The 25,376-nt window shown below is 49.1% G+C and overlaps 1 protein-coding gene across 8 annotated transcripts in view; it reads left to right on the top strand.

Annotated features, from left to right (window-relative positions):
- WDR25 (WD repeat domain 25) overlaps nucleotides 1–25,376 on the top strand; it is a 140,314-nt gene that overhangs the window by 1,543 nt on the left and 113,395 nt on the right. For 4 of the 8 annotated variants that reach the window (XM_088024449.1, XM_088024448.1, XM_088024450.1 and 1 more), the window contains 2 exons: nucleotides 329–447; nucleotides 2,303–3,149. In XM_088024449.1, coding sequence (XP_087880575.1) covers nucleotides 2,343–3,149 — 807 coding nt within the window. In that variant the 5' untranslated portion in view covers nucleotides 329–447; nucleotides 2,303–2,342. The remainder of the gene's footprint in view (nucleotides 1–328; nucleotides 448–2,302; nucleotides 3,150–25,376) is intronic. The other 4 variants (XM_088024454.1, XM_088024455.1, XM_088024452.1 and 1 more) reach the window with 3 other exon arrangements.

The following is a 25,376-nucleotide window of genomic DNA, read 5'->3' as shown; positions in this document are numbered from 1 at the left end:
CGCCCCCACCGTGAAAAATTTTCCTTTCCCCCCCATTTGCCTTAGAAACATAAAAGGCAGCACTTTTCCCCCTGGGGTTACCATCGTTCCCAGGTGCTCCCACTCTTCTCCATTTTTTGCCCCTTTTCCTTGAGTCACCCTTGCCGCCTCCTCTCTGGCCCCATTTGATTAGTTTTGTTGGCTTCCTTCTCCAGGGCTCCTCCCCACGCCTGCTTCCTCCCCTCCTCCCCGGCAGTGCTCACACCTCACCTTTTGTCTCAGGTCCCCGTGAAACCGCAACCAAGCTGACCGCCACCTCTCCTCTCCTCTGTTTTACTTTTCTCCGTAGGATTTCTTACGACCTGACACCCTGTATTTCACTTGATTGTGGTCTGTCTCTCCCACTGCATGTGAGCATGGTGAACGCAGGCCGTCGCTGACTGTTCCTGGCGCCTGCTGTGGGGCTTGGTGAGTAGCCCATCAGTGCTGAATAAACCAATGAAATGTGCACGAAGCCGGTGGTGTCCCGAGCCTTATCATCCACCCTCCTGCGTTCATTCCGTCCTTGCTGCCTTTCCTTGTTAGGGAGTGGGCTAATGGGCCCCCATCCTCCTGCTCTCTGATGTTTTGCTGTAGACCTCTTTTTTTTTTTTTTTAAAGATTTATTTTATTTATTTATTTGAGAGAGAGGGAGAGACAGAGCTTGCATGAGAGGAGGGGAGGGAGAAGATCTCAAGCAGACTCCTCGCTGAACGCAGAGCCTGACACAGGGCTCGATTTCACAATCCTGAGATCAGGACCCGAGCCGAAATCAAGTCAGATGCTTAACTGACTGAGCCACCGAGGCGCCCCACCATAGACCTCTTTTTAAATTCTGGCCATTGGCCTCTCTTTTGAGTCAAGTGCTGCAGACAGCTAGGTGGGTGGGAATCCATCTTAATGGCTGAGCACAGACAGAAACCCTGGTGGGGGGAACCTGGTGGGTTCCCTGTGACAGGAAGGAATGGCATGCTGTGGGGTGTGGCGCTGTGTACAGGAGTTGAGACAGGTGAGATGTCTGAGCAGGACCAGGCTAAGTATTTAGAGAACAGAAACGTCAAGTTGTTTGCAGAGCACAGTCTGCTAGTTTATAATTAGTCCATTATATAAGTTTTATTTAGAGGATGGCTTTGTGTATGGAAGGTGTTACCTGCCTAGTTAGGCTGCAGGGGAGGGGTGGTGGTGGGACTTCTGGAGGAGGTAGACTGCATTTGTTGAATGATGACGTGATGTGTTAAGCAGTGGAGCCCTTCAGGCGATGGGTACCCTTTGGGGGAAAGGTGTGACAGGGTGAAGTGGTTGGATTCCAGGGGACGCAAAACCCACTCTCTAGGGAAGGAGCTGGGTGACAGACAGGCAGAGTGGCTTAACAAGGGACCCAGAGGGAGTCTCTGGTGCTGACCTGACCCCGCATACGTGGAGGAGGAGCGCTGTGGTTACACTAAGGTAGGACACCTGGGGCATCTCAGAACTTGGAAGGTGGCTAACTATTCGTGCTGCTCCAGCACGCCCTCTGCTGTCCGGGATGTGCTGCGCACCCTCGGTTTCCTCCTGACTGGACCTCCTCTTCAGAGCACAGAATTGAACTCCAGCCTGAAGGACTTCTTTCCAGAAACTAGTTGGCAGCAATTTATCGTGTATGATGGTTCAGAATTTCAGGAAGAGTTTTTTAGAAGGGGGAAATTCACTGCTGTGTGTGTGTTTGGGGTGAAACTGGCAGATTTGGACCGTACCTTCAGAATTGGGGGGACTGGTGCCTCGAATGCCGTGGTCTTGTGTTGTGGGTCTGTCTCCCCAACTGGCTTGTGGTTGAGATGGGATATCTAGGCAGGGGGTAAAGGAAGCACTGGAACCCAAGGGGAGGGTGAACGTAAGGGTGGGTTCTGGACATCTTTCCATTTTAGTATTTTCAGACCTACCCTCAAAGGCCTAAATTGACCTTCCAAAAGGCATCTTCAAAATCCTGAGTCTTTCTGTCCAGGCATCCAGTCTCCATTTAGCGAGGTCCTTTTCTTATGTCTTCCAATAAAATTTTAGTTTTCTTCTTACAGATCTTGCTAATTTTTTGTTTAAATTATTCACAGATATCCCATAGTGTTCATTTAAGAAAATTAAGTCTTCTAATTAAGCCTGGTGTATAGAAAAGCCCTCATTTTTTAATGTGTTTATTCTTAGAGTTTTCCAGTCGTGGATTTGCTGGGTGGCATGTTTTCTTGTAATTACACGTGGTGGTAAGTATTCTTCCATGCGTATTTTCTGACACTTGGACTTTGTTTGGTCTCAGGTAGTTTGTCCTCGAAGGACAGCAAGAAATTCTGTCTTCAATGGCTTCATTGGTGGCTTATGATGACTCGGAGTCAGAGGCTGAGACTGAGTCCGTGGGAAGTATTCATGCTGTCAGCCAGATGAAAGACACCTCTGATGTGGTCAAACATCCTGGGCAGGATTTTGCATGTGAAGCCCCAGGTATGACGGAAGGGGCAGCACTGCCCACAAAGCATGGTTCTTGTGAAGACCCTGCTGGCCATTGTCTCCCACTGGTTCGGCTCTGGAGAAGTGACCCAGGATCTTGTCCCAGCCAGAGGCTACAGTGGCCCCGGACAGAGCCTGATGTCACCTTCCCCACAGATAAGCCTCTTCGACCTTCCTTGTGGACCAGCCACACTCCAGCTGGTCATGTGCCCCTGGCAGCTGCCCGCTTTAGGCAGGTGAAACTCTCCTTGGGAACTTACAACTCCCCTGAACCATCCTTCTGTGCCCAAACCAAATCTGAAACCCCAGGTAAAAATGGCAACTCCCTTCAGAGGAAAAGGTGTGAGGACTGTATCGTGCCCTACACCCCGAAAAGACTACGACAGTCGCAGGCATTAAGCGCAGAAACTGGCAAGAGTAAAGATGTGGAGGCCCAGGGTCCACCTGCAGGGCGTGCCCCGGCCCCTCTCTGTGTGGCCCCCAGAGTGTCCGAGTTTATTCAGCCATATTTGGACAGTCAGTATAAAGAAACCACGATTCCCAGGAAAGTGCTCTTCCACCTGAGAAGCCACAGGGGCCCTGTCAACAGCATTCAGTGGTGTCCGGTCTTTGCTAAGAGTCACATGCTTCTCTCAGTTTCCATGGATAAAACCTTCAAGGTAAGACTTGAGTGATACTGCCTTTTCAGGGACTCTTAGAAATAAACTGCTGGGGCGTTTTGTTTTTCACAACAGTGAGGTAGGGGTGCTGAGCATCTCTGGGAATTTCTGTAGTTCTCCCTGTTGCATTCAGGAGTGGGTTCTCAGTGGCCCACCCTGGACTGTTGGCCCATTCTGTCCCCTCCCCCCTGACGCTGCCTTGCTTAGGCCACCAGAGAATGCTAGTCCTTATCCCTCATGGGGGCACTGAGGACGTGCAGACACACTGGAGCCCCGGCGGATGAGGTCACTGAGTGAGGGCAGTCAGAGGGAGACGAAAGCAGGCTCAGGACAAGTCCTGGGCCCCTGTGAGCCACGTGGAGTGTTGAGCCACACCAGCTCTGTGCCGGGCGCTGTGCTGGATGCCAGGGGAGCAGAGGTAGACAGACCTGGTCCCTGGCTTCAGGGCATGCCGTGTGGTAGGGGCTATGGACAAATGGAGAGGCTCTCATAGCCCTGGGCTCAGGAACCGTGAACCCACTGGGAGGGACAGCAGCCCAGGCTGGAAGGGCTTGGTGAAGTCTTCCAGAAGGAGGGGAAGGTTCACTTGGTGCAGGGGGTGAGATGGGGCGGAAGGATGTTCTTGGCCATAAGCATGGGAAATATTGAGGGGCCTGATGGGGGGTGAGGGGCCCAAGGCTGCGGAAATAGGCAGGGGCCAGACCAGGAATGGCTTTGGATGCCCTGCGGAGGACCTCCGGTTTATACAGAAACTCTTTTCATTGTTGCTTATTTATTTTAAAAGCTACTGAAGTCATACAGACTTGGAGTAAGCAGTCCTCAGGTACCCAGGGATGTAGCGTAGCACGTGTGTCGCACCTCCTGTACCCTGTCTCCAGCCCTTTGGGCTATACTCTGTCCCTCCTCACTCTCCTCAGCCCTAGAAACTCACCTATATGTAGTAGGTGCCAAGTAAATGCGAGCTGAACCAAAGCTTCCTGGAAAGAAAATGGCTTTGGAGTCGAAGGGACGTGGCTTCAGATCCAGCTTTGCCGTGGAGCAGCTGGTTAGCTGGGCCCACTCTGAGTCTGGTGTCTCATCTGTAAAGGGCATAATCGTAGTCATGTGAGAAAAACGCTTACAAAACCCCAGCCCAGAGCTAGGTACCCCACAGGTGCTCAGTAAATGTCAGCTTCCTCTGTCTGTTTTCCTTACAGTTCTGGAACTATCCTGCCCAGGACATTGTATTTGCAAGTTATGTTTTGGGCTTTTCTCCTAGGAGGCATTTTCTTAAATGAAGAAAGGAAGCCTAAATACAGTGAAGGCTTTGAAATGAGCTAAACTGATGGGTGTCATTTTTAAGTGGCCAATTTGAGTCCTGAATCGACTTGTCTGTGTTCTCTTCTGGCAAGGTTAATAGAGTTGTGTGGGGACAGTGCCATGTTCCACCTTTAGTGTGGAGCCTGGGGATTTTGCACGCTGGGCTTCGGTGCTGCTCCTGTGAGGGTGGGGGCTCAGGTCTGCTCAGGAGGCTTCTGGTGTCCACGGTGTGCACTGTAACATGCTTGGGTCAATCCCACAGTGCTGGGGCTTCTCTGCGCTTCCTCCTGAGAGTCTGCGCCCATGGAGGGCCAAGTGGGGACTGGACCCTTTAGTCAGGAGCGTGTCTGGAGGGTTTCTGGTGGGCCCGTGTGGGGCCTGTGTAGTGCCAGGCCATGTCTGGCTGGCCCTGGATGTGGGCTGGAGTTAGAGTGATCTGGGCCTCGGGGTCTGGCTTCATCCCCAGCAGCTTTGTGACCCTGGGCAAGACACTTAACCTCTAAGATTCTGTTTCCTCCCCGATAAAACAAGCTGATGAGACCTACGGTTGGCACTTCTCAGGTGGGACAAATGCCCAGGCGTATGTGTCTGAAGCACCCAGTCTAATGCCAGGCACATGTTTTTATGGGGGTAGTGTGGTTACAGGTGGGCTGCTTGAGGGGCATGGGCAGCACCTTTCGAAGGCCCTGCGGGGGGGGGGACGTCTGGCAGACGTTGGCAGCACAGGCTGGAGGAGGAGGCAGCCTTGCCAGGAGGTGTCAAAGGACAGCCTGGGTTGCTGTGGGCAGAGACGGGTGGAGGGACGTTGGGCAGCAGGTATGCCCTAGTGGATGCCTGCCACCTGCCTGCCCATCTGCAGGGTTGCGTCTCCTGATGGTGAGGGGCAGGCTTGGAGACCTGTGAGGACTGGTTTGCACCCAGCATCAGTGAGGTGCTCTGTGGGCCCTGCGTGGATCGCTTTTGCCCGCCAAGTTTAGGTTTCCTAAGCAGGGGCATCCCGCTGTAGTATAGTTTTTAAACAGAGCACGTCTGAGTGAAGCCATTGATTTGGGTGTTGTGTGTGTTCAGTCGTGTAGTGGGTGTTTGTGGAGTAGATGAGTGTGCTAGGTGCTATGTACTGGGGATGCGTGGATATCCTCGGAGGGGACCCTGCGTCAGCCAACTAGTTGTGACACCTTGTGGCCAGAAGGGGGCGCAGTTGGCCCAGCTTGGGAAGCTGCTCAGGCGCTCAGGCAGAAGGACTGTGTAGGAGAGCCTTGGTTGGGGTGATTCACTGAGACCTGGGTCCTGGGCCGTTTGCTGTGGAACTGCCCTCAGTGGGGCCGGGTGCAGTTGCTGTGCCTGCCCTTCTGAGGAGGTGGTGTGTGTGTTGCAGGTGATGTGTGCACCGGCCTCTTGCTTGGCCTGGCAGCCTCCAGGGAGCCCTGTCCACTTCACTGTCTGTCCCTCATGGCGAGGCTGCAGGGGTGGCATTGGAGGTGGTCCAGGGACAGGGCGCGACTGCCGTCATGGCTGCTGGGGTCAGTGTCTCCTGACCTCCTCCTTCCTGTGGGGTCCTGAAAAAGCAGGGCTTTAATAAGCCTACATGCAAATGGTTGGGCCAGGGTCTTCGCTGCTCTACGATATCTGACAGTTGGGTGCCTGGGCGGCTCAGTCGGTTGAGCGTCTGCCTTCGGCTCAGGTCATGATCCCAGGGTCCTGGGATGGAGTCCCGCGTTGGGCTCCCTGCTCAGAGAGGAGCCTGCTTCTCTCTCTGCTTGTGCGCAAGATCTTTGACGGTTTTCATTGACAGAGTTATTTGGCAAATTGATTTGAGCACCTTTTCAGTATGAAGAATTTGTGGCAGGGGCTGGAGGAGCCGGGATGGGCAGACTGATTGGGGACTAGGTGGGAGCAGGGCTGGGAACCGGGGAGGGAAGTCCTGGTTGAGGCCTCGGTTTTGCTGGGGCCTCAGGTGCATGTGTAGCCTGGTGTGCAGCTGGCAGCCCCAGGCAGGATGGTGTTCTTCCCCCTCCCTGGGGTCAGAGGGTGGTGATGCGGCAGATCTTGGGGGCCTATGAGGTGGAGGGGGCAGTGGGAGGCTTGTGGATGCTGAGTCTGGAGTGAGTATGGGGCTGTGGGCGCCGGCAGGAGCCCGGGCTCCCTGTAGCCCAGTCCTGGGTAGAGAGCAGACAGTGCAGTGGGGAAAGAGCTAGAAGAGGTGGGTCTGACAGGGCACCCCCCCCAACTCTGTGCTCCCTTCCTAGGGTGCGTTTCCCCTTGTCTTTTGGTTAAAGTCTGCCAGAGTGCCTTCTTGAGCCCCACTGCATCAGGAGGGAAGGAAGAGCCTGGGGGCTGGGGTCACAGCCCTTGGTTTGAATCCTCCCTCTGCGGCAGACTGGCTATGTGATCTCGGGCAAGTTATTTTCCCGAACCTCAGCCGGTGTATGTACGGTGGACACGACTGTGCCTGCCTTGCTGGGTTTTTGTGGGGAAGAAACAGTATTGGATGTGAGCTCTCTGGTGCGGTGCCTAGCACATAGTAGGCACTTGCCGTGTGCTCATGGTTCTGCTCTCCCCGGGAGTCTTGTCCCTTCCTTACCACGAAGTGGCCTCTCATTCTGCCTGTGTAGCCAGGAACTGTGTCTGCCACACCTTGTAGATTTTGAGCCTCTTGAGCATGGATACTGTGCCAGGCCCATTTTTGTATTTTCCGTAGCACCTGGCACAAAGTTTTGTACATGCTAAGTGATCAGTAAAGATTAAAAAAATTTTTTTTGTATTTTATTTCCAGCCTTTGGGAAAGGATGGTCTCTTACGTGCATAGATTTTATTTGCCACTAGGGGGCACAGTAAGACTTAATATAAGTTCACTCAAGCTTCTAGAATGTGAAAGAATCCTTGATTCAAGGTAACATTTACTGAAATATGATTTCTTTTCTGATTAAGAGAAAAACAACACAATCTATCTGATTAATCTAAAGAGTGTGAAGTGCCAGTTCCTTCATCTCCTTAAAATGTAGCTTTGGAATTCATAAATTTCAATTGGGCATATTACAGTGGAAAGATACTTATTTTAATATGTTCTAAATGTTCTGTGAGCTGTAAAATATGCTTGTATTAGTTTTGAAAAATTTACATCTGGAGAAATTAAGTAAAATAAAACAATGACTCATAGCTCTGCACTGATGCTCTGTTTTCTTTCCTGATGATCCCTTCATGCCCCTGTCTGTAGCACGCATCTGTTTCTCACAGTTGTAATCCCAGCACGGATACCCTTTTATCTACTCTTTTCATTTCCCTGTGTCCTCATTTGGCTCAACACGTTTGAATACCCACTGCACCTTTGTAAAGGTAGGATTCAGACTTTGAAGCCCTTGGAAAAAGTACAGATGTGACCTGCTTCCACCAAACACAGGCAGCCCTCACCACTGGCCCCGGTGCAGAGCCCTCTGTGAGGCACCGGGCACGTTCTCGCAAGCATCCGACGTGTTTCCTGCTTCCAGGGACCATGGTCCATGCTTCAGAACTCAGAGTTCTGAAACACAGAAGGATTTTAAATAAAATGTATGAATGAGGTGCTGTTCGTTTGTTTTACAAAATGGTTTGCTTTACGGATTCTTTCAATAACAGGCTTCCTTATAATACTTAAAAAAGAAAAACCTTTTCATTTTTGATCATGAATGTAATAAAAGCTTATTGTGAAGAACTTTGAAGATGCAGAGAATATGAAGACTGAAGGAGAAAACAGAAATTGTTGGTAATCCTAACCCTGAGTCAGTGTTTCACTAACACTGGGGGCCGTTCCTGGTTTGGACCCCCCACCCCCATTCCCGTGTGTTCACAGAATCGGGCTCCCTGCAGAGTGTGTGCAGGTTTGAATCTGCTCCCCCCACCCCCCATCTTTTGTGCTGTTTGTAAGGGGCGTTTTTCTACCTTATTAAAAACTTTCCCCAAATGTATTTTTATGACTCTCTCGAATTCAAGACTTTGCTTTGTCATTTCTGTGTTGTTTCCTATCATTACCTGCTTTTGTTTTTGAAATGGCCAGTACTTGAGCGAACATGGCTATACATAAATGTCTTTTCTGCTGCCCCAGTGTGGTAAGATAGGCTTTGATTTATACCCAGGCTTGAGCTAAAGGCTTTCTGTCTGGTGAGTGGAACCTAAAGAGATTGGCAAAGCATCAGTGCTATTGTTATATGAGACCCTTGGGTTCCTTTTCCATATCTGCTGCTTGGTAGTTGTGTGACTTTGTGAAAATCACTTTGCCTCTCTGATTCCCTGGTTTTCTCATTGGTAAAATGGGTATAATGGCTGCCTATGAGGGTTGTTTCTATGTAGAAGAAATGAGAAGATGCATCGCAGTGCATAGCATATGGGAGGGGCCAAGAAACATGTTCCTAATTCTTCTGTTCTTTTATTGATTAGTTAAACAATTAGAAAAAAGATGAGTCACCCAGAATCCTTCAACTTAATGTAACTCTTGTTTTTGTGAATCTTTTAATAATCTGTCTACAGATACACGTTTTCCCAAGTGTTCAGTGTCAGTACTCCTGAGATAGATACTTTAAAAATTTTTAAAAGTTTTTGGGTTTGTTTGTACCGAGCTGTTTACCTGCTGCCTTTTCATGAACTGCACATTTATTTGGAAGGCATGTACTGGGGGGCTGGGGTCTGTATCTCTAAACTGATCACATTTAAAATGTGATAGAAGAAAATGAATTGGACAGCAGTTTGCCAGCTCTCAGTGCGTTTTGTGTCTGGGCCTCCGGCAGCGTGGGGAGGAGCAATTTCGTACCTGAAGAGGCCCAGGAGAGTGAGTCTGAGGGCACGGAAGAGGTGCTCACCTAGTGTGGCATCAGGTTCACATGGGTCTCAGGCCCCCTTCCCATGTGCGTGTGAAGGAAAGGATTTTGTTCTGGAGGCTGAAGACCCAGATTGGGGGTCTCATTGTGCTGTTTGCGAGCTCTGTGGCCTCTGACAGTGAGGCTGGACAGAGCTCACCATCCCCGAGTGCTTACCACCCTTTGGGAATGGTTCCAAATGTTCCAGCTCCTCTTGGCGACAGGCCTGTGAGGCAAGGGCTGGTCTTCTTCCCACTTTACAGACAAGGAAGCTGAGGCACAGAGGTTAAGGGATTTGTCCATGGTCACACAGCTGGTAAACTACAGAAGCAAGATGGGAAGCTGTCAGACCACAGAGCAAACATCTAAAATTCACTCTGCTCTTCTGCCTCTGAGGATAAAGGATGGAAAAGCATATCCCCTTGCCCAAGTGGTACCTAGGCTCTGTCCCAGCCTCAAAGTCTTGTGATTCTGTTAAGGGACATAACGAGAAGAGATGATTTCCATAGTGGTTTGGATTTGCATTTTTATGTATTACAGGATCCCGTTGATTTATCATTGTTAGCGTATCTGATTATATTAGGGTATCTTAGATGTGCGTTGTAGAAAGTAATATATTTCAGATTCAAAGACAAGGCATTTATGGATTCAAGTGCCAGAGTGAAGGTTTATTTCAGTTTTGAAAGAATTACTCTTGATGGATTTTACAAAATGAGATTGAGAAATGATTTGATGTGTAGAGTGAGGAGTCGTGGAGCATTATGCAGATGATTGGCAATTTATTCCAAGCACGAGGCAAATCTATTGGAAATGAGAGTTGCACAGCTGGGGAGGAGGGTTGGGTTGTGGTGGTGGGCGTTTGGTATTTGGGGAGTGAATGATTAACAGTGCACTGAGGGTAATTAGGTGAAGGCCGGGAGAGACAGGGTGGTGCGTGTGCATGTATGCAGAGATCATCTGGGTCCATCTTCGTTTTACAGAAGCCCAGGGCGGGGAAGACACTTGCCTGAGGGCACACAGTGAAGTCAGGTGGTGATGTGGGGCTGGGATCTTGTGTAGGAAGTTATTCGGATGCTTCCCTCTCTGGACACTGTTTCCTCCTCTCCCTTCCCACCTTTTGTGTATTTTTGTTTCAGGAAAGTTCATGGTCGTCTCAATTGTCCCAGGGGTGGGAGCAAGGGCTTCAGGCCCATCCGTAGCAGGGTTGCCGAGCCTCTCTGGGAATTGCCGTGAGATCCTGAGCTGGAACCTTCTCTTCGTGGGAAGTGAAGTGTTTTTTTTTTTGACACTCCTCTCCCCCGTATGAAAGCTGCAACGTTTCAGAGGCCAACAAATGAGATATTTCCCACTTTCCGTTTGCTTGCCAGAAGGGCCTTGCAAGCTCTCGCCTTGCAGAAAAAACCTTGAGTTGAAGGAGGAATAAGAAAAGGAAAGTGTGGCAGAACCCAAGCTGTGTTTTCTGCTTTTTGAAAACTTCATTCCGTTGAACTTTAACAGTTCAGGGCTGTGTGCTTGCCAGACGCTGAGGGGGAGAAGACCGTGCTGTGTGAAGGTGCAGATCTGGCCTCAGGGAACCAGCCTCATCCAGTCTCATCCCGTGTCATTAAGGGAAGAATAGAGCAATTTGGGAAAATGCTTTTAATGTAATTGAAAAATGCAGATTGCAAAATTGGCACGGTTAGGAGTTGAGACAGTCTAGTAAATTATTTTTTGCTGCTTTTAAAACTTGGACACACAAGATTCTTAAAGGCACCCCTTTACTGCCCAGCGATGGCTTTGTCCTCCCCCTTTAAAAAAAATACGTTGTTTTAGGTTTAACTTAGTTTTATTATAAAAGTAGTAAAATTTTTGGAAAAAAATACAAAAAATGGTAGAAATTAAAAATAAAACCTTAGATCTCCAATCAGACATCACAACTGTGACTATTTTGTAAGCAGCTTTTCCTTTCCGCATTTTTTCCCATGAGCATCAACTGGTTTTAATTATACTGTAGGTACTTTGTTTTTGTAAGCAGCATTTAAAATTTTTGTGATGGTTATCTTCCCCCCAGACTTTTACCCCTTAAAAGAAGGGGTGGGTAAGTCAGTCAAACCTTGTCATCTTTTCTCGCAGCTTCTGCTGTCTCTACTCAGGCGTCTCCCCCAGGTGCAGACCCCCGTGTGGGGGGAGTGGGGCAGGGCGCAGGGACAAGGGGCAAGGGGCATCGGGGGATGGTCAGAAGTGTGTGCGTTGGAGGCCAGTGGTGTCAGCGCAGGACCCTGGGAACTGCCACACCTCAACCCCGTGACGATGTGCTGTGAACCCAGGCTGAACCGCAGGAGGACCAGATGGCTGTAGAAACCTAGCAACAAAGTGGCCCTAGCCAGGGGTCCTGGAGCTGCTTCCAGGCCAGTCTTCCCATCTTCCCTTGCTAGGGGTGAGGCGTCAGGCACCATATCCCCTCCCGTGGAGCAGGGGCCACAGGGAGATGGGCCATACCCCTGGGGAGGTTCCCTGTCAAGGGCTTTGATTTGGGGACTCAGATTAGTTGGTTGGTCTGGGTGTCCCTGGATGGAGCTTCTAATTTTCTTTCTAGTTCTCTCTTTGCCTTAATGTTTTGTTTTTCTGGGAAATCTCCACTTTATCTTTCAGTCCTTTTTTTTATTTTGTATTTCTGCTGCCATATACTTAAACTTTTTTTTTTAACTGAAGTATAACATATACAGAAAAGTGTTCTATTCTGATCTATCATATTTTTACATTTCAAGAGCTGTTTCTTGTTTTCTGAATGTTCCTTTTGTAAAGAATATGTCATTTTTTTATTGCATATTTACAAGGTCTTTTCTTAGCTCTTGGAGTTCTTTGAAAGTTTTCCTGTGTTTTGGAAAATGTTCCTGCCCCTTGTCACCTTTTATCTGTTTGTTTTGGTGTCTGTGTTTCATGTGAGGGGACGCACTGCTCATTCCCGTTCAGGGGGGAGGCTGGTGAAAGCCGATCTAACCAGAGGCTGTGTGTGTGAGTGAGTGAGTGTGTGAGTGTGTGTGTGTGTGAGTGTAAGTGTATGCAAGGATGGGGCCTGTCCACGGGGAGGTTGCTGCAGGGTGATGAGGCAGCCACCTGGCACCTCGGGCAGGATCCCCCCCATGTGAACCTCCTGAGGTGCTCTGGGTAGCCAGGTCAGTTTCCCAGACAGGACTCTTCACGCCCTGGCCGCCTGCATTCAGGCATCTGAGCCGGGGAGAGGGCTGGGGTCTCTGTGTGGGGTGTGCACATGTCCCTCTCTCCATAGTGTCCTCCAGCTGCTAGCTTTTCCTCGCAGCGCACAGATCTACTTTGTTCTTTTCAGTGCCTACAGTGGTCTCCCGTTTATGACACACGCCATCAGTTATGTGTAAATGTGACCGCTTCTTCTTCCCCTTGACAGTGGTAGAATTATTAACTTTTTTAAACATTTGCTAATTGAGTGGTGTCTTATTTGAGAACCAAATGAATTCATGTGTGTGCAGCTCCTTTAGAACCGGGCCGGCACCTCGTTAGTGCTCAGTAAGTGTTGATGAGTCTTGTCCACCGGTCTCCTGCCGTCTCAGCATTTCTCTTATGCGGCAGTTCACATGCTAACAATATCGACCTGTCGTCATATCCCTCGTCCGCCCACCGTGTGTTGTTTGACTTTGAGTTTTGGTATTTCGTTATTATTATTCTTTTTTTCCAGGGAAAACCTGACATTTTTTTGTGGTCAAGTGTATGGGCCTTTCCCTTTGTAATTGTCCTTTGGCCTTAGAGCATGGCATGTCCTCCCCCATCTCAAGGTCTGATAAATAGTCACCTATATTTGACCTTCATCTAGCAGTGATTAGCTTGAGCCAGTTTCAGTTCTCATCATCTCTTCCAGGCTTTCTGTGGGTCTGGGGCAGGCTGTGCCCGCCGTGATGAATGTGTGCTCGGTGCCAGGGATCGATTGGTATATTAAGGAGCAGCCCTGCTTCGTGATGCTCCCCCACACTGATGCTGGCTACTAATGATTTAAAATGACCTTCTTCCCATCCAGCTTATTCCGCAGGGCACGGGTGCGCCACGGCTGCCCCAGCCTTTCCTCAAAAATGATATGTTGTTTTTGACCATAAAAGATATACATGTACGCTATGGAAAAATCAGGAAGGTATAAAGAAAAAAATTGCCCATTATCTCTGCACCCAGAGGCAATGACTGTGGACTTTTGGTGTACTTCCATCCAGTCTCTGAAAATAAAAGGCAACATAGTTGAGTTCCAACTATCCATGTAATTTTAAACCCGTCCCTGCCCCCCGCCCCCGTATTGCAGCAGCGGGGGTTTTAACGCTGAGACGTCTTCATTGCGGTGGTTTTCAGTGTGGTCTGTGAGCCCCCCGGGTCCTTGAGACCCTGTCATGGGGTCTGGGGGGGTGAAAATTGTTTTTCTGATAGTACCTAGAAGTTATTTGCCTTTTTCACTCTCATTCTCTCATGAGCGTACATGGGAGTTTTCCAGAGGCAACGGGACGTGTACAATAGGTTAACTACAGAAGCAGCTCTGTGAGCCCAGCTGTCTCTATTAAGCCAGCCGTTAAGGAGCTGGCAAAAATGTAAACAGTGCCTTCTCGCTGGTTTTTTTGTCTTGGAAAATATAATTATTTTTCATAAGAGATGTTTATGTTGACATGTAATGGGTTTATTATTGATACTTTTACATAAGTTAATATTTTTAAGTGTTCTCAATTTTAACTTCAAATATGCTAAATATGGATTGATAATAACCCACATTAAGCAGCAGCATTTTGGAGTCCTCGGTAACTTCAGCGAGTGTGAAAGGGTCCCACCAAAAGGTCTGGGTAGCATGGTTTGATTTATGTCTGTAATTTCATTTTAGTGGGATGTATGTGTGGGTAATAACGGTGTCATCCTGCGGCTCTGATGGAGGTGCGTAGATTCAGCCCCGGCTGCGTCACTGCCTCCTCCTGTTCGGTGAGATTTCCAAACGGGGTGATTAAAACATGATCCTGGAGGGTCCTAGCCTCCCTTGGCCTCCTTGCCCCTTCTCTCCGCCCTCCCTTCTGCCTGTTGTGAAGGTGATTTAACAACATTACAAAATGATGGGAGGAAACCTCCCAATTCCAGCATACACCTCAGTTACGATTATCCTTTCAACACCCTCCCATCAATTTCTGGTCCATATGGGCTTGTGTTTTTCACAGAGCGCGCATACAGTTTTGCAGCCTGCTTCTCCCACTTAACATTCTCTCCCAGCCTCTCCTGCCGCAGCGCCACCAGCCGCCTCTGCGTCTTTGGAGGGCCGTCAATTTGTGCTGGTTCCATGATGCTCTATCGAGTTGATTAACTGTAATTTACTTAGCCGTCCTTGGACACTTAGGTGGTTTCTAATTTTTGCTATTATAGATAATGCTGAAGTGGTTATCTTCATGCATGAAATCCTTTTCTGTTGGATTATTTCTTTCGGGTTGATTCCCAGAAGTGGGACTGCTGGGTCAAAGGCTTGTACATTTTCATGGGTCCAGATACATCTCCCGTCAGATTGCTTTCCAAAAGGATTATACCAATTTGCACTGCCACTGCAAAGCCTGCGTAATAACCAACTATTTTGCTTAACTATCATGCCTAGAATTTTCCCTTGGAGCCTCGAGGGGGCAAAGGCCCTTCTCTAAGTGAATGTGATCTATAATTATTTAGACTAACACCAAAATTGCTTTCAGAACATTTTTAACCTGCTGAGTTTAGAATTCTAATTCGCATACAAGCCAGCATTAACAGTATCACAAGGAGCAATTTCTCTCCCTGCTCACAGTGTGTTTACACAGCCCGACAACTGCAGGGAAAACTGAAGAGCTTTTATAAACACAAGTGGTCTCTTTCTGAACTAGTTGAAGTGTTATTTTGAAAGGTACAGAAACACAAATTAAAACACATTTCATTGTAACCTTTGGTTAGAAAAGTTGTTTGTTTTCCTCCTGGTCCCTTTCTGTGTTCTCTGCTCTCATTCAAATGTATTCTGAAATACCCTGGCTCCTTGGAGTCTTGCCATGACGCCGTTAGCCCGGTGACAGGGACATGTGGGGGAGCATGGTGGCTGTCCTCAGGTGCTGGTAGGGCTGTGTTGGGAAGAGGAATGGGCTGTACTCTGGTTTGCTCCTAGGGCAAAAGGAGGACTAATGGTGGAGACGTGGGGGAAGAGGTTGGCACCCTGTGGGAAAGAACTTTCTAGCACTCAGGACTGGTCACCTTGGGGAGTATCCACCCCTTGGAAAGGGATGAGGATGGAAAGGTTCAGTGCAGGTTGGAGCCCACATTGCCAGTGGGCTAGGAAGTAGATGCAAGCGGGGGTCAGGGACTCTGAGGCCCCTTCTGGAATGGTGTGTGCCTGTGGCTGGGCCCCTGGTGGCTGTGTGCTGCCCTGGAGAGAGCCCTGAGCCCAGCCCTGAATACAGGGGCTGAAGCCTGGCATGGTGCTCGGCATGCTGTGAGTATGCATGTGAGGTCGGCACATTCCCACCCTGATTTCTCTGGGCTTCTACACTCTCATCTGTGAAAGAATTACCTCACAGGGCTGTAAGGATCTGACGAGGTTAGATGTGTGAAACCACTTTGTAAACTGTAAAACCCTTACAAATGGAAGGTATTATCAAGAACTTCAAGCCAGGGTTTATTCTGTAATTGCCTGCGAAGCCAAGTTCTTAAACATGGGAGGCTTGCCATCCAATTTGCCTCCAGTTACCTTGATTTGTTGAACAAATAATATGGTGTGCACCCATGGATGCCAGCAGGCCTCTCAAGGAACTTGGGCTCTTCCAGATGTGGGCTTCCTATTTCCCGGCTTTCCAGCATGATGTTGGCTCCTGGTGGTTGGGATGTGCTCCTAGGCTTGTGTGGCCAGTGAATCGCTCAGGCCTTGTGTTAGGCTCTCTGTCTGCGGTCTGAGCAGTGAGGGCCCGGCCCCAGGGACCAGGTGACACAGAGTGCATGAGGAAGATGGCCCTTGGAGTCAGTATAGGAAGACTTGGTGTCTCCACTTCTTTCTTCATTTGGTCATTCATTGATCCAGGCATCAATTAAATGCTGGCTCTGTACAGGCTCTGGGCTCAGAGGGACTGGACATACCCTTGCTGACAAGAAAGCTAATGGGGGCCAGGCATCGAAACAGACTAGAGTGTGAAAATGTGAGAGGCCCTCCAGGGGCCACCTGGGTAGGGTGTCGGCCTGCAGAGGGGAGTGGGGTGTGACTGTCAGGGTGGGTGCAGAAGACAGGACAGGCTCCTGGGGAAGGGGGAGGTGGAGTTGGGTCCCGGAAGGTGAGGAGATGAGCAGCCAGGTGGGTGGGGCGGAGAGTCCTGTGCTCTGACTGTCATGCTGCGGGGTGATGGCGCCCACTGAAGGGAGCCAGGCAGGACCTGCTGCGGCTTTAGGCCTGCACAGTCTGGGCACGTGGTTGGCTGCCGCCTCTTGTGCTTACACTGGATCAGGCACCGCACTAAGGCTTTGCACCTCGTTTACCCACAGCTGGGGCATGGGACTGTGGGGCTCAGCCCTGGCCCTGTGCTTTCTAACTGTGACTTGGTCTAAGTTATATGACTCTTGAGATCTTTGTTTTTCCATTAGTAAGTGGGGATAATAATAGCATCAATCTCAGTTTTCTGAGATTTAAACAAGAAAAATCATGGGGAGCTCTTAGGGGAGTACCAGGCATGTAGCAAGTACTTCATTACGTAAGTGTCAGCAGCATCCTCAAGCCCATTTGACAGATGAGAAAATGGAGGATCAGAGTTTGACAGTGAAGGAAGCTTAATCTGCACACTGGGAAGAACTCTAATGTAAGTTCCATTATGCAGGGAACTTGTTTTTCTTGATTGTTGTATCTCCAGTTCCCGGAGGAGAGCTGAACACATAGTAGGGGCTTAAGCAACACTTGTGAATGAGTGAATGATCCCTGCTCAGTCTACCACGCTCCTGTGGGCCTCCTTGAACTTCAGGGGGATGGAGAGTCTCAGGGGTGATATTGCCTGCATGCCTTGGCCCTTTCCCCCTTCTCTAGCCCATGTAGGAAGCACCCCTGGGGTGGGGTGATGGTGGCAGGCTCTGGAGGGGGCTTTGAGGACTGTAGCCAGGAGCTAAATCAAAGCGGTGATTCCTCCCCATCTGTTGAAATGTTTGCGTTTACACTCCCAGGTAATGGACTTGGGCTGATCCTTGCAGCCTCTGTGTTTGTTTATTTATTATTTATTTATAAATCATAAATCCAGAAAGGATTTCAGGAGGCTTACCATAAAAGATACGAATACAGTAAAGCTGTTAAAACAAAACAGACCATGAAAAGCCACCCTGAAGAGAGAAGGAGACACATAAATCAAGTTTTAGAGCTGACCACCATTCCCGGGCCGGTGCCTTCCATCTTGCTTCACAGGTTCCTGCAGCCCTGGGGCAGGGTGAAGGGACTGGAGCCAGCACGAGAGGCTTTGGGTGGGGATGTGGGCTCGCTGGACAGTGGTGCTCAGAGGAAGGCAGCTTCTTCCAGGGCCGTGTCTTGGCTGCCCTGTGATGAGATCCAAGGGTCAGAAGGGAGGCCAAGGGGCATTTCTTTAGAGGCCATCCTGGGGGCAGTGGGTTGCAGCAGGGCTCAGGGCACTTTTCTGCAGCTCAGTGTCTCTGCTGCCGAACGTGGGCAGTAATACCACGAACCATCGAAGACACTGTGAGGATTACATGCAGTGTTGTTTGGCCCAGGACGTGGCCCCTGGAAAGTGCAGTTGTGAATTCGCCCTGTCTGGGCCGTGGTTCCTGCGGTGAATGTTGTCCTGGGCCGAGGGCTCAGGTCCCTCAGTCAGGCCCCCGCGTTCCGGGGAGGTGCTGCTGGAGGGGCCAGCCCGGTGGGGCGCTCCTGTGCACCCTCGGCTCTGTCCATACTGACACCGTCCACACTGAGCGTGGCCTCTTCATTATTGCTTAAAAACACTTAAGAAGTTTGACACGAAGGGAACATACTTTTTAATTATTTCCCTGCTTGTCTCTGGCAATGCTGTTGTCAAGGAAACCAAAACCTTGGAAAAGCCTTTCAGCTTCCCGGTTGGAAGAGGATACTTGCACAGCGCTTATGTCTGTGGAAATGGACCTGTTGTTCTGTATCAAAATCTGTTTTTAAAAGGACTGGCTTCCTTCGCTTCTTACAGATAGTACCTTTTTGACCTTTTAACACAAGATGCAAGGTTGTTGCTGATATTTTCTCTTTCAAAAGAATTGCCTGCATTCTTGACTCATTTCATTCATTCCGCATCTGATGCAGGAGTTGGGTGCTAGGGAGTGGGATACGGAGATGGATAGGGCGTCTGACCCTTCCTTGAAAGGCTCCTGGCCTCCGGGAAGGAGAAACGGGTACGCAGATACTTACAGTGTAGCATCAGACCTGCTGTCGTGGGGTGGAGGATAAGGTGCTATGGGGCACAAGGGACAGCCCCAGGGAGGGGCAGTGCCAGTGGGAGTCACGAGGAGTATCAGAGGACAGGTAGAAGTAGTTCTGTGGCAAAGACATGGAAGAGCATTCTGGGCAGAAGGAACAGACCGTGCCAAGGCTGGAGGGTGTGGAGGAGTGTGCTGCCACCCAGCAGACTGCAGGGGTGTAGGGTGAGGATGCTGGGCTGGACACGCAAAACAAGGGAGCAGGACTGTCTGGAGAAGACTCAGGAGGCAGGGAATCAGGAGTGCGATGCACAGAATCTGTTTTAAGAAGGACTGGCTTCCTTCACTTCTTACCTATAGAACCTTTTTGACTCCTTGTGGAGTGCCATGAGGCTGGGAGGGCAGGCTCCTCAAGGCTGTCCTCATTCTGTTGCACGGGCCCTTGCTCCTTGATGGCTGGAGGCACGTCGCACCTTACAGCTTCGCTTTGGAGGGAAGGGATGCTGCTAACACGTTTTGAATTTAATAATTCGCTTCTGCTGCAGGAGTACAGCATTTAGTGTAATGTTTCAGCCAGCATTCCAGTAAAACTTTATGATAGTTAAACCCTATCAAGGGCATTGGTTTTATATGAAAAAGATAAATCATTGTTAGAAAAACAGGACTCTTGTTTTTAAACTGCCCTTGTTATTTTTCTTTTAAAACTTTTGAAAATAATTTTAGATTTATGGAAGAGTTGTCAAATTCAGAGAGTTTCTTTGTACCCGTCATCCGCCTTCCCCTCCACTTTACATAATCCTGGTGCATTTGTCAAAACTAAGAAATGAGTATCAGTATAACTGTGTTAACTAAACTGTAGAGTTTTTCAGATTTCACCAGTTTTTCTGCTAATGTCCCTTTTCTGTTTCAGGATCCAACCCAGGATTTGATGTTGCATTTAGAGCCCTTGTTCTTTTTATCATTAATGGTTTTGGGGAGGGGGGCAGGGGCAGGGAGCAGACTGAATCTCACCCTTGTTGAATCTTTTTTTTTTTAATAATATTTATTTATTTGAAAGAGAGACAGCAAGAGCGAGAGAGGGAACACAAGCGGGGGGGGGGGTGGGAGAGGGAGGAGCAGGCTTCCTGCCAAACAGGGAGCCCGATGCGGGGTCCATCCCAGGACTCCTGGCTCAGGATCTGAGCCGAAGGCAGATGCTCAACGACTGAGCCCCCTAGGTGCCCCTCATCCTTGTTGAATCTTGAGCACGACTCGTGGAAGGTTTTCGCTTTAATGAGGCTGAACACACTTCTTACGTGCCGGTTGTCCCCCAGCTGGCTGTTCCGGCGCTAACCCACCCCCACGCCTTCTTTGCTTGCTGTTTTCCTTCTGGATTGAACCCAGCCAGACCTCTGTTGACCTTTGTGAGGGCTTGGAGTTGGACCTCTCCTCAGCTTCGCCGTGTTTACCAGATGAGCGTGTCTTGAGGTGGTGACTAGGAGTGAAGTGTAACCTTTAGTGAGGGAAGGGAGAACATTCTTTGTGCACAGGTGGATGTACAGCCTCAGACAGGAGTCCCTGCTTTGCGTTTGTCCCTTCCTTGGGTCACACTCCTCCCTGCCTTTCCCCCTCTCCCCTCCTCTCCTCCTTCACCGTTTCCATCCTGCTTTCGCGGGGCTTCCACCATGCCCACCCTGCTCGCCTTCTCTGCTCTGCTCCTCCTCCTTGCCCTGCCCCCTTCTGCCTCTCCCTCCCCCCCTCTCCAGCTCCCGTGCCCTTCCTCCTTTCCTTTCCTGCGACAGGCCAGTGAAGCTGTTGCCACGGAAACAAGCCCAGCAGAAGCTCTGCTCTGCTTTCTGGATGCTTCTAACGATGATGATGACGCAGATACTGTTGAGTTCTAGAATCAGCTAAGCCCTGGCCTGTGGCCTCTGGAGTCCTTTCATTTTCCAAAGGCCAAACCGGTGCCACAGCTCATAATTCTGTTCAGTAGATGGTCATTTTTGATTTGGAAACTTCAAAATTTGAGTAATCCATTTTCCTGTTGCTCCGGAAGACTGTTTGCAACCAGTGTGAAAAATATTCAGCTGAATTTACTTATATTAACGAGGGAAAACACCGCACAAAAGGTGGTGGCTCCATAGACTCCATGAGTATCTTAAGTCTCATGTGGGAGGTGTGTCTACACATTTGCTGAATTCTTGAGATGGATGACTGCTTTTAAAGGATGTTGGGGGCAGAGAAAATATAATTGGGGCCCTAAAAAATCTTCAGATACTTAGTTTCACTTGGCAAATGTTCCGGGAGGAGTCGTGGGTTCAAGTCAGGTGCTCCTCCCCGGGGAGCAGGCTGTGCTTGAGCCTCAGGTGGGTGTGTGTGCGTGTGCATGTGTGTGTGCGCATGGATGCGTGGTGCAGCCTGTGCTTTATGGCAGAGTAACTGGCACTCCCTGATATTTGTCAGAGTAATCCAGTGAGTCCAGCCTTGTCAGTTCTGCAGAACAACCCGCATGCCTGCACATTAAGTAGGCTTTGTGGGCCCCTTGGAGGGCTGTTGGCTTCTGGGCCTTCGTGGAGCTGGTTTATAGTGGTGGCAGCCTGTTCCTTGCTGTTTGTTCAGGGTTTGACTTAGGCTCAGCTTGTGGGCATTAGCTAGGATTTGGAGTTTTGCCATTCAGCCAACACCAGCTAATAGCCCAGCAGGGAAGAGTTAGTTCGTGGATTATATTTAAGTTAGTACTTATTCCCAAAGGTAACTTTGCTTAATAAAAACCTTAAGCCTTTATTACTGTGCTTATGGGTATCCTGGCTCCAGGGTGTAAAAATAAGACTTATAAAATCCAAATGTTATTTGTGGAAATGCAAAAACATTTTCATTAATAGAGAGTGTGATAAAAAGCCAAGGCTCTTTCTGTCTGTGCCTAAATGGTCTTGCTGCACTTGGGTCTTTTTATTTTCGTACTCATTCCGAGGTTATTTAAATATTGCCCATTCAGTAGTGAATTTTAAAGGAAGGAAGCTTTGGTGTGTGAATAACTTTACAACTACCCGCAGTATTTCTAGTCAGTTGCTGTGACTTAAGTTGATAATGGGCCCCACACAGCAGTCACTAATGGATGATAATCTGGAGTGTTTTTGTTATTGTTTTTATTTTAGAAGAAAGATTTGAAATCAGCATAGTAAATCTCTGTGGGATCTTTGCAAATAAAAGAATATTCACGTTAAAAACAACTTTCAGGAAAGATGTATGGTGATGAATAAAACATCAGTGAGTGAAAATAAGCGTGTTTAATTATTCAAGTAGAAGTAGTAATTTAAACTAATTATTGCTTGCGGATTTCATAATTCAGTTTTTGTCTCGCAATAATATTTCCTCTGGGCCTCCGGGGCGCGTTGGCGGCTGCGGGAGCAGGCGGGGTCTCTCTTCCTCCCCCGCGCCGCAGCCTCTGCTGTGCTGAGCTGCTTCTGCCCAGCCTCCTTGGTGGCCTCAGTCCCGCCTGGATCCCCCCTTGCACCACCTAATTAAGCATTTCCTTGCTTATCACCTCTGGTTGCGTCAGGAGTCTCAGACCAGTCCTGCCCACGAGTTCTGAGTGTCCTGGGGGCCAGACCCTTCCCTTCCCCCCAGTGTCTTAGGCTTCTTGTCCCTTCCATAGCCCTGGCAGAAGTGACCCTGAGCCCACATCCCCATGTCCCCACTTCCCTGTGATGCAAGTCCTTGCTTGTCTGGGCTCCTCAGGTTGTCTCCTCTGGATGCCCCCTCCCCCTCCACACCCCCTGGACCCCCCGCTGGAATCGATCACTTCCTTCTCCCCGTAGCTTTGTGCCAGCAGGTTCTTGTGCTCCTTTTAAAAAATGTTTTGTTTTAATTTTTTCTTGTTTTTGGCTTTTCACTTTGTTTCTAATTCTAAAAGAAAAACTGTTCATAGAGGAACTGAAAAGTACTGGAGAGTTTAAGAAGCAGGGGCATGATGAATCACCCCTAACTCACATTGCTGGTAGCTCTCTGTCCTCTGTATGCTGGCGCTGGCCCTTTCCCCCTGGAGTTCTAGGGTGTCATCTTAGCACGGACTCCTGGGAGGAGCCCCACTTCATCCTCCTAGGTGCCTCTTCCTGGGATGTGACTGCCATTAGAAGGTGCTGGTGAAGGAGTAGTAAGTGCTGGACAGTACTTTTGCTCAATTGTGCGAGGCTTTTAAAAAACCCACTTTTGACTGCTTTTCTTATGACTGCCTGCGATGGCTTGGTGGGGGCAGAGCTTTCTGTCCCTCTCTTTATTGCACAGATGCTGTCTGGAACAGATCTTGGCAATTCAGGTGAATTATTATTCTACCCCTCGGAAAGTAAAGGGAAAGCTTTCTATTTGTAACTTCTTCCCAAGTGCCCTCTGTCAAAAGGTACTGACATATGCTCTCTTGACACGTGATAGCCATTATTACCTCCGTATAATCACACACCATTCCATCGCGTGCCCAAAAGCTTTCCATCCATCATGTCACGAAAGACAGCCTTTATTTAAGATACTTTTTTCCCCTTTCCTTTGTTATTACTTTTTCCTAAAAAAATAACCCTCTGACTTCACAGGTGTGATCTGGGCAAGTGAGTGACTCATTTCTTTGTGGGATTATTACTGTGGACAGGGACAAGACAGGTGGGCCGCGGGGGATCGAGAGAGCAATGAGCTGGCTGTCAGGGGCCAGGAGTCCATGTGTGGATCTGCCGTCCACCAGCTGAGACCCTGAGCAAGTGAGGTCAGCTCTGGCTTTGATGTCTCATTTGGAAAACACAGATGTTTGGCTGTGATCCCCAAGGCCCTTTTATGCCAAGCGGTTTTGTGATCTCCAAACTACCTTTAGCTAAATGAGGTAATAAGAGGAGTACAGGTGTCCCTCGCAAGTTTTCCCGCAGAGTTGCTGAAAGAGTTTTTGGGATTCTGACTCAGTTTTCTCTCCATGTGACCTCCAGAGAACGTCATTAAGCAGGCAGAAAAGTTAATAACACCTGTGGCCACAGGTGGAGCAAAGCCATGGGATGAAGTAAAATGCCAGGGGAAGGAAACTTAGGCAGCCAGCCTTTGGGGAGACCCACTGGAGGACACCCTTATGTCACGAGATTCTTTCCTCCCGGAGGAATCGACAGCTGAATTTCACTACATGTGTGAACCTGTCTTGAGTAGCTCAGGGCTTGCATATCAAAAGTGCCCAATAAATGGTTGTTGGGGTGAATTAAAATTTCCTTTGTAGATCCATTTGATCCCTCCTGTTTGATTCTAAGCTTCCTCAAGGGGAAGAAACCATTTCTCCTTACTTCATTTGAAAACTTATTTTTAAGAATAGAAGTACACAAATTTTGGTACAGGATTAAAAAGAGGCAAAAAGATGTACAGAGAAAAACGAGTCTCCTTCCCCTCCAGCCCATCTGCCACCAGATCCCCTGCCCTGGTTCTGGAGGATCCGTTTCTTACTCATCTCCGCATCTTAGGGAGCACCCAGCCCCCTTGCAGGAAGTAAACCTGACTTGGGCTCATTTGAATTAGAATGACCTGGCCACCTTTCCAACCAAAGCACATATGGCCAAATATCCAGGGAGTGAATTGGACAGAAAAGCCTCAGGAATTAGTGCGATCAGTGGGACTCCTGGAAGGAGCTGGGCAGGCCTGTCCTTGAGCCGTGGTTGTCTGTGGGGTGCCCAGAGAAGGTCTGCAGCATTTCCTGTCTGTTTCTTGTGAAGTGGGGCTGTCGTGCAGAGTCAGCAAGATGGCAGCCCTGAGTGATGCCTGGAGCTTGGCATGGGCACGGGTAACTCTTGCTTCCTTTCCCATGCTTGAAACTGAAGATGGAGAATGAATATGCATCATTTTGAAATGATAATGTAAAATCAATGTGGAGGTGTGATTCCACTAATAGATTAGTGATTAACTCAACTTTTTAGGAGCCCATTTGTTGCCCAGAGTGAAGCTGGCTGGAATGAAGCAGAATTAGAATGGCAAGCCTACTCTTCTAATTGAAACGCACATAAAGTGCCTGGCCCTCAGACTTGCATTGGGATGATTGCTGCGATCAATATTCCAGTTTGCTTGGCCGGCAGCTTCCAGGGAATCAGAATGGATGATGGACCTAGGGAAGCACTGCCAAATGGAGCATTAAGTTAATTCCTGTTGGCCTGGCTTCTGGCTTGCCTGATGAAGGCCCTGAGTAGAAGGATGCTGTGCCAGCATGGACTTTATCTGGTATCAAAGGAACTCAAGGTGGTCGGCTCCCTGGGATTGAATTTTGGTAGCGATGACGACTCCCATTTGCTGAGATCCCGCTATGTGCCCAGTTCAGTGCCTGGCATCGTGTACACAGTGAATGCTCCTGAACCCCCTGAGATGTCGGTAGCATGCCCATGCTGTGGTTACGGGGACAGGCCCCCCTCAGAGGGCCCAGGAGCATGCCACTGGCAGGTGGCAGAGTTAGGACAGGAGACCAGGACTGTTTACTTCCAAAGCCTAAGTTCTTTCCATTCTCCCATGTGGCCCCCGAAGGGACACATCAGATGTTGGGATTCTCCCAAGGCTTAGAGGCTCCAGCTCAATCAAAACATGTGGGCCCAACTTCGAAGCAGAGGACAGAGTAGGGAGGTTTGAAGTGCTCATTCTCATTAGAGGTGTGTCCCAGCACTGAGACCTGGAGTGATTGGCTTTGGAGGCCACTTGGATTGTTCGGTATTGATGATGTGGGCTTGAG

The sequence above is a fragment of the Eumetopias jubatus genome, unplaced genomic scaffold (assembly GCF_037043125.1).
Source record: "Eumetopias jubatus isolate StellerSeaLion01/CBP00866 unplaced genomic scaffold, mEumJub1_p1.0 scaffold_7, whole genome shotgun sequence".
NCBI classification, from domain to species: domain Eukaryota; kingdom Metazoa; phylum Chordata; class Mammalia; order Carnivora; family Otariidae; genus Eumetopias; species Eumetopias jubatus.
The sequence above is the reverse complement of the archived record's forward strand: the minus strand, read 5'-3'. Positions and strand labels throughout refer to the sequence as shown.